This window comes from Belonocnema kinseyi, chromosome 1 (genome assembly GCF_010883055.1).
Source record: "Belonocnema kinseyi isolate 2016_QV_RU_SX_M_011 chromosome 1, B_treatae_v1, whole genome shotgun sequence".
Taxonomy (NCBI): domain Eukaryota; kingdom Metazoa; phylum Arthropoda; class Insecta; order Hymenoptera; family Cynipidae; genus Belonocnema; species Belonocnema kinseyi.
In genome coordinates this window covers 71,941,816-71,950,062 of record NC_046657.1, presented here as the reverse complement: position 1 = coordinate 71,950,062, position 8,247 = coordinate 71,941,816, and the positions used below count along the sequence as shown (strand labels likewise).

Below are 8,247 nucleotides of genomic sequence, written 5' to 3'. Positions count from 1 at the left end.
GAAATAGGCATGACTGTGTACATATATAATTCGGTATTTTCAAGTCAACCACCAGCTCATTTCACTTCGTTGAATGAAGAAAATCTAGAGGAAACTTCTTCGAACGAGCCCAGGCATCAATTTCGATGCACACGGTCACGACGCAGTTTTTACACCCCTGGTTGAGTGGTTTGAATGTCATGTCGATTTTGACTATCGTAAGATTTGGAAATAAGACTACGCAAAGTATAATTTTTATTTCAAGACACTGATACTCACTTATAAATGGGAGGAAATTAAAAGTTAGGTAATTATTATTATTTGACCCAATAACGCATAATAAAATCATCTTGACAGATGACTGACAGTTTGAAGACACACGTCACGTTGCTCCAGGTGAGAAAAAACAGTCTCTGAATGAGGAATTTCCCCTAAATTCTCAGAATGAATCTGTGTGGCTCAAATTTCTTGCAACTCATTTGAATTTCGATTTTAGTTTGCTTTACTGGAGGATCGGTGATTTTCTGTGCTTTCCATCCCTTGATATTACTTCAAAATATTACCTTCATGATGACTTGATAGAAATTCATACGAAAAATAAAGGTAATCTATCCTTTAAGTGATATTATAGATCACACATCTTATACAGGCCTCTTCTTGTTATGAGTTCAAACGAGTGTCGGCTTAACTCTGTCTAATCTTCATATGTAGTACTGCGCCAGCACAGACTACCAGTACTGTCTGACAGCATTGGCGCAGTCGTGGAAGCCAGTACTGAACATAGTTATTATATCAAGGATCTGCCAGCACTTCGTCAGTACTGGTGGTAAGCATTGGGCCGATGCTGCCAGTGCTAGCGCAGTACTGCGCCAGTAGTCAATTTCCTATTGCCTAATATATTTACATCGAGCTACGCGCTTGGTTATTGTAATTCTCCCACATTTTTGCATAGGACTTTCAGAATTAAAGGTCAAATTTATTTATTTGTAATTTAATTTTTCATGGCATTACATCCTATAATGAAATGATTACCAAAAAATTCTTAGCTCTTTTTTGTGTGAATAACATTCGCCTTTATGTTTTTATTCCCTGGGCTCTCCTTATATCGTGCGCTGTTTCGCTTAAAATTTTAATTTTTCGCTTTTCGTGCTAATTTTGCAAATGTTGTTACTCCGATCGTTTTCTTGTTAACTTTGTTATTCAAGGAGATAAATTCAAGGAGATAAATTTGCTGACTTTCCGAGCACTACAAATAGCTGTACACATAATGTGAAAATATGAAAATTAATTTTTTCCGAAATTTGGAAAATTCTTTAACTTTTTTAATTTTGATCAAAGATAGCTGACTAGAACAAGCTTGTGCTTTCCTTCTGCATTTCATAAACGTTTATCAAAGATTAGTGTGTCAAAATTTGTCAGGTGGGAAACTTCTTTTATGGGTTGTAATTTTTCTTCGGGAATGCATAATAAGTTGAAGTTGTACATAAATAAAATGGCCCTGAAACATTTTTGCAAAATTTTCATTTTTTGAGTCGTTATTGTTATTAAACTTTTTTAGCATTGTTCTCGTAATTAATTTTTTTTCCCCGATCGGTACAAACAATCGCCATAATTTTTTGCATGTTTGGATAACTATGTTCATTTTATAAAATGAAAATCATTTTACCATTGTTGCATAAATATTGATGAAATTGGCAAGAATTTTTATAAACAAATAGAATTCATTCTAACTTCTCAATTGATTTCAGTGCTTTAGTTGACCAATTTTATTTATGTAAAATTGTATTTATGTAAAACTCAAACTTATCACGCATTCCCGAAGAAAAATCACAACCCATAAAAAAAGTTTCCCACCTGACAAATTTGGACACTAGTCTAATCTGATTATATATTCGAAATTGATCGTTCCTACAAGCCACCACCACTACTACAACTACAGACATGCGCCTTTGTAGAAATTCTTTTTTCTGACACAGAGGGTCTTTAAACGTGAAGATACAATGAAAACCGACCAAGTCAGATTTTACATAAAACTAATGCTTTCTCTTAAGGATTAAAATGTAAAATCACTCAAAATTACATCATTTTTTATTTAAGATATACAATATAGCAGATTTTATGTTCAAAATTAAATTTTTTTAAATCAACACATATAAAATTAATCAATATTCGATTTGAAATCTTAAAAATGCTTAAAATTGAATAATTATTGAGTTTAAGCATTCAAAATTGTACGATTAAACAAACGTTTAAAATTACATATCTTTCAAATGTATATATTGAAAATTGAATCATTTAAAATGTAACATTTATATAATCCAACCATTTTCAATTGCAACTCTTTAAAATTGTAGAAATTTTAAATCTTTAAAATTAAAGAGTTTTTAAAATTTGAAAATCTACAATTAAAAATTATGCATGTGTTAAATTTCACGATGGGATATTAAGTAATTTTTGATGGCTTATATTAACAATTTTTTACTTTCTTACATTTAGAATTAAAAGTTTTGAATCTTGATCTTCTAAATCAGCAAAATTGAAGAATTTTTATACACATTCAGCATTAAAAAACCTTCAATATATTCAAAATTTCGTGATAAATAACTATAAAAATGATAAATAATCTAAATTAAACAAGTCGCCGACAACTATTAAATTTTAATTCAGGCTGATTCAGATATTTTAATCTTTATTCTAAATTATAATTATTATTTATTATATTTGACAGTACTTTAAAAAGCATAAATGCATTTTAATCTTTTAATTAGACCACTAAATTAAGAAAAATGTTATAAGCTCGCATAGTACAAGAATATAACATTACAAATAAGTAGACTCAAATCCTTTTGCGACAAGATTTATGAAATCTTGGAGCCAAATAACTCCGTTTGTTTAAAAACGATTGTCACATGGTACGAAACAAAACAGTGAAGAGGACGATGCTTTTGTTTCAAGACAACTTTTTCTCTGAGTGTATAAAGGAAATAATAATTATTCATCGCTAAAACTTTTATTTCATTTAATTTGACACTTGTGAAAATAATATGTACAAGAATTCGGAGAATATGTATCAAAACTTCAAAAATTCTTTATTTTGTATACATGTACATTTTTTCAGATTGGAAAAGTTTTTCAATAAAAGAGAAATTATGTTTGAAAATTATTTAATTCCTATTTTTATAGTTGATGAATTTATTAATGAGAACTACCGACTAGTATTTTACCTGTTTTGCTTAAAAGTGCCACTTCTTTGTCAAACAAATCTTTTTTCGTTGATGATTCATCATGATACTTAAAATATTTTAAAATATTACAAAGTCGTCATTTTTTATCACAAATTTAATTTTTATCAGTTAAAAAGTTATTTTTGTAGATAAAAATTAAACTATGTGGTTAAAAATTCGTCCTTTCCTTCGAAAAAATGTGTTCCCTTTGATTGAAAATGCATCTTTTTTGGTTGAAAATGCAACTGCCTTTGAAAAAATGTTGGCTTGAAGATTCAACTATGTCTTTAAAAATTCAACCCTTTGTGGTTGAAGTGTATTATTTTTTATTTAAAAATTAAATTCAACTGTTTTGTTAAAAATTTGTCCATACTGGTCCATACTATTAAGTGTTGTCTTTCTTTTCCACGTGCAAGCGATGCCGATGCCAGCGCCACCTGGAGAAACTTGATGAAAGCCTTCTATTGGTGAGGTGGAGGTGGCCGAGGAGGTGGATCCGCAAACAAAGTAAGAACTCGTCCATTTTGAGAATAAACTAAATGCCCAGCTGGTAAATTGACCGGTCGGAGTAAACCTACAGGAGGTACATTCAGAGGGGGCACTGGAGGTGGCTGGATTGGAACCTGAGGTGGCCGCATTGGACGCACTGCCGGGATTTGACGAACTGGCTGGATTGGAGGAAATGACGGATTCTTATCTGACTCATTAGCTTTCAGTTCTGTAAAAATAAAATGTAGATTGTTGAGATTTTAAGGTCATAACATACACGATTCCTACCTTACCGACATTTTTGTGCAATATCTCACGTCCACAAAAATTGCAGTATTGAGGTGAAAATTTGGAAAATTAAACTAGACACTAAATTATGTTTTTATGACCCTAACTTTCTGAAAATACCAGAATTCGAATACCAGGTATCGAATAAAATATCGTACATCACTCGCGAGGTCATACATATCTGCGCTCACTTTTCTGGGGACTCTACGGACTTATAACATAGTGGTTTCAAAGAAAGTATACTGAATCAATCGTAAGACAACAAACGTCTCCACTTAGAATTCAATGTTCGCAAGGACATGTCCTGCGAACATGGAGCTCCCCGTGTAAAAACGTGCCTAACCCTACTTGTGGTGTAATATACTTTTATATGTAAGAATAAAATACTTACCACATAAATTGATGACTAACGTGAAGGTCAGAAGTAGAGTCGCAAAAAAAATCTTCATTTTTACGTCGCAGATTTTGTAAATTGGATCTGATAAATTTGGAACCAACCCACTGCTATTTATACTGATTCCTATCAGCATGATTATGACACGACAAATTTCACCATTTTTTTCAACTCGAATTTTCGTAGCGTACGTGTTTGATGCAATAAATTAGATTTTATTTATTCATATTAAATTCGAGATGAAAAAACTATTTCACTTTGGCATTGATGTTAAGTTTTCCTTGGTTCTGCTTCATACTTGATGTTTGTTCTAGCTGATAGTATTGAACTATAAAATAACAAGTCAAGAAACGAGCATTATGTGAAAAAAAATATTCATGATGAAATATATTAGGAAATTTCTTAAATAAGTAGAACACTTCTTAGGAAAAAATTTGGTTCCTTTCCAACATTTTGTTATGGATTTTACAGAAAATCTTTTATTATTTAAGACGCTTGTATATGATTGACAGAAATTTGTTTAGTTAAAGTTTAGACAGAGGTAACTTTGGATCAACAGAAACAATCTTGTCATAACGAATTATATTATATAATAAACTATTCCATTATTTATTGATAGTTTCGCGCTGCTGAAGCTAGAATTAATCAAATAAATTACATAAATTATTTTTTAATTTTGAAAGTAGCCGTTTGAACAACAGGAGAAGCAAGAGAGAATGCTCATGCGGGCAGTACAATAATGCGTCCATAATACACCTAAGAGTATTATTGCAAAATATTTTTGAAAAAAATTAATATTTTCTTATAATTTTAATATTTTCCTGCATGTCTATCTTTTATGTTTCTGAAAATCATAGCTGTCTCTGTAAAGTACAGATTTCTATTTGATGATTCATAGAAGATAACGTTTGTCTATAAGAGACACCTGTTTCCACAAACAATTAAAAAATATACCAAATAAAAATAGAATGATGAAGTATTTCAAAATTTTCAAGAGTTTATATTTCTGTTGTCTTGAATTAAAAATTACTCATATTTGAAAAGCATACATTTACATTATTTATAAATTAGAAATTGTTAACATTTAAATATTTTTACATTTTCACCTATAAAAAATCACCGAAAAATCACTTTCGCGGATTTCATCAAAAGTCGACGTTTGGAGGCCCCCTGAGTCAGGAAAACCCATTTTTACGTCGGAGTCTGTCTGTCCAGCGTCGTCGTTATCGTTGTTGTCCGTATACCGGGTAACTTTTGAAAGAATAGCCGGATTTTATTGTGCCTGAACACACAGTTTGAGGGGCGAAAAAGAAAGATCGAGTTCATTAACCAGCCATTTCTGATAAAAATTAAAAAAGTTAGAACAAAACAAGGTACGAAAAGAGATAGATCGAAAAAAAGTTTGCACCTAAAAAAATCTACAAATTTATCTTGAATTACTTTTTTATAGGTTAAGTTGTTTGGGTTTTATTGAAAAAAAAAACATCATTCAAAATATAGAAAATTTAATTTCTGTACAAACGATACAAGCTATGAGAATAAATAAGACAAAATAAGTATGTTTCAATTTCCATGCTAATTATGAATTATAATGATATACATTTATTAAAATGATACATGTTTCAGCGCAGCTAAGAATAAAATTTAATGTGAAATGAAAACCAAATATTAAAGTAATCATAATAAATGCAATTGTTGAACTGAAAGAAATACACTGAAACCCCGTTTAAGTTTACGCCCGGATAAGTCCACATTTAGGTTTACCTTCACTTGCCCAACAAGTTCTCAGTGCTCCGCCCATTCAAGCTTACCATGTATATATCAACCAATCGCATAAGCATATGGAGGGGCCCCTCTCGTGGTGAGACCGATGGGAAGGAGCCTTTCCCGAGTAAACCTAAGTGAGATGTTTTCGTTTAGGAAGATTAAACTTAAACGGGGTTTCAGTGTAGCTTAAGGCCAATGGCAATCCGAGTTTACTTGAGAATTTCTAACTGAATTAGAAAGAAAATTGTGCTGTCTCAGCCATACGAATTTGAGATTTATTACCTACGTATAAGAAAATCACCAAGCTGAAATATCCCTAAATCTTTTTAAATTATTTTGACATATTTCTCAATTTCCCTTTGCGCTCTGAAAGTTTTTGAAGATTCCAAACTATTTAAAGTGATTTTTAAAACTGTCAAGAAATTTCGTAAGAGTTTATGTATTATTGTGTAATTAACAAATATTTTCAAGTGTTTCAAATAACTTTAATTAATTTCAAAATTGTTTAAGGGGATTTAAAAATTCTTTTAAATTAATAAAGATTAAAGCTTATAAATTAATTTCAAAAGAGTTAAAAGAATTTTCAAGAGATTTCAAAGACTTTAAAATACTTTTTATGAGTTCAAGAAATTTTAAGTGATTTTAAAGGATTTTGTAGCATTTCAATGAATTTGACATGGTTAAGTTTTTAATTGAATTTCAAAATATTTCATGATATTTAAAAGAGTTCAAGATATTTTCAATGAATTTAAGAGATTTTAAATAATTTTAAAGAATTCGTAAAGAATTTCAGTAGAATTTAAATAAGTTTGAAGATTTTAAAGTAATTTCAAAATATAAACAAACCCAGGTGGAAATGTCGGTAGTGTGCCGGAGTTCACCACCGGCGCAGTATTGACCCAGTACTGCCCACCAGTAGATACAGGCGGTAGTTTGCCCAGTACTGGCTATCGGTTGGCTGCACGACCGGGGCAGTACTGTGCCAGTGGTGGAAAACTCAAAATTAAAAAAAATAGGCTTATGAATACTGTTGAGGTGTTTTTAAAATGACGAGAAATGGTATATTTTATTAACGTGAAAACATTTTTTTATTTCAAGAAAAAGATTTTTAAGCTTTATCCAGACGTAGCTGATCCAAAAAATTACTTTTTATGTTTTCGTAAAAAGTTGCTAAAATAGTATAAAAATTTTAAAAGAAGGATACAAGTGAATTAAATTTTTTTTTAATTTTTAAGTTCTACTTTATAAATAATTATGCTATTCAAATGAACGCGCCAGAATAGTAACCAATCAGTACAAAGTCTTGACAACCAAACAACGCTCTTTTTCCTGATCGATAGAAAATGGCATCGTGTCCGTAGAAGAAAAAAAACATCTGTGACGAATATAACATCAGAGGTGATATAGATGTATAAAAAACAATTTGCTTATTCTAGTGATGAGTAGTTTAAAGTGTGAAAATTAGTAGATAAAGAAATGTCACAGTGGCTTAAGTGATGAAGGAATCTCAAATTTTAACGAGAATAGGACATCTGATTCTGTATGCAGGGATACGGCTGAAAGACTCTTCAATTCAGCCCAAAAAATTCAACATTTAAAGAAATATTTTACGCTGACTTAATTTTTTAGAGAAGAGTCGCGCGTATCCACAGGTGTTGGCTCACAAATTTCGTCTGCAGATGATGCAGGAACACACAGTGACCCAGGCACAATTATTGGAGAAAGAAAACGCAGAAGAACAAACGCAAATCCGAAAACTACTACGCACCCCTATTTTAAACCGGACATTAGTAATTCGTCAGAATATGGAAAACGTGCACTATTATCACCATTAACTATTTTTCAGCATTTTTTCGGTTTGGGGGTAACCAGCGGCATTTTAGTGCGCCAGTGGTTTGCCAGCACTGTCCCAGTACTTGCAGTCAGTACTGCGCTAGTGCTAGCACGCCAGTACCTCCAAGCATTAAAAGTCAGTACTGGCCCTGTACAGCCTGCCATTACTGGAACCAGTGTTGCCAGATTGGCGGTTTTCCCGCTAGATCTAGCGGTTTTGAAACCATGTCAGCGGTAAAAATTAAGTTACTGCGGTTGGCGGGAAAACTAGCG

At 31.6% G+C, this 8,247-nt stretch overlaps 1 protein-coding gene across 1 annotated transcript; it reads right to left on the bottom strand.

The window, feature by feature from the left end:
• Positions 1 to 3,664: 3,664 nt before the first annotated feature.
• LOC117178118 (WAS/WASL-interacting protein family member 3-like) lies at positions 3,665 to 4,510 on the bottom strand. The gene is made up of 2 exons (XM_033369374.1): positions 4,372 to 4,510; positions 3,665 to 3,921 (listed from the first exon to the last, which is right to left on the bottom strand). The coding sequence occupies exons 1-2, from the start codon at positions 4,508 to 4,510 to the stop codon at positions 3,665 to 3,667; spliced, it is 396 nt and encodes a 131-aa protein (XP_033225265.1).
• Between the last annotated feature and the right edge of the window lie 3,737 nt (positions 4,511 to 8,247).

Excerpts from the sequence above, each read along its gene's own strand:
- LOC117178118 (XM_033369374.1), bottom strand. The coding sequence starts at position 4,510 with ATGCTGATAGGAATCAGTATAAATAGCAGTGGGTTGGTTCCAAATTTA. Across the intron at positions 3,922-4,371 it reads GTTAGTCATCAATTTATGTG|AACTGAAAGCTAATGAGTCA; the intron begins GTAAGTATTTTA and ends TTATTTTTACAG.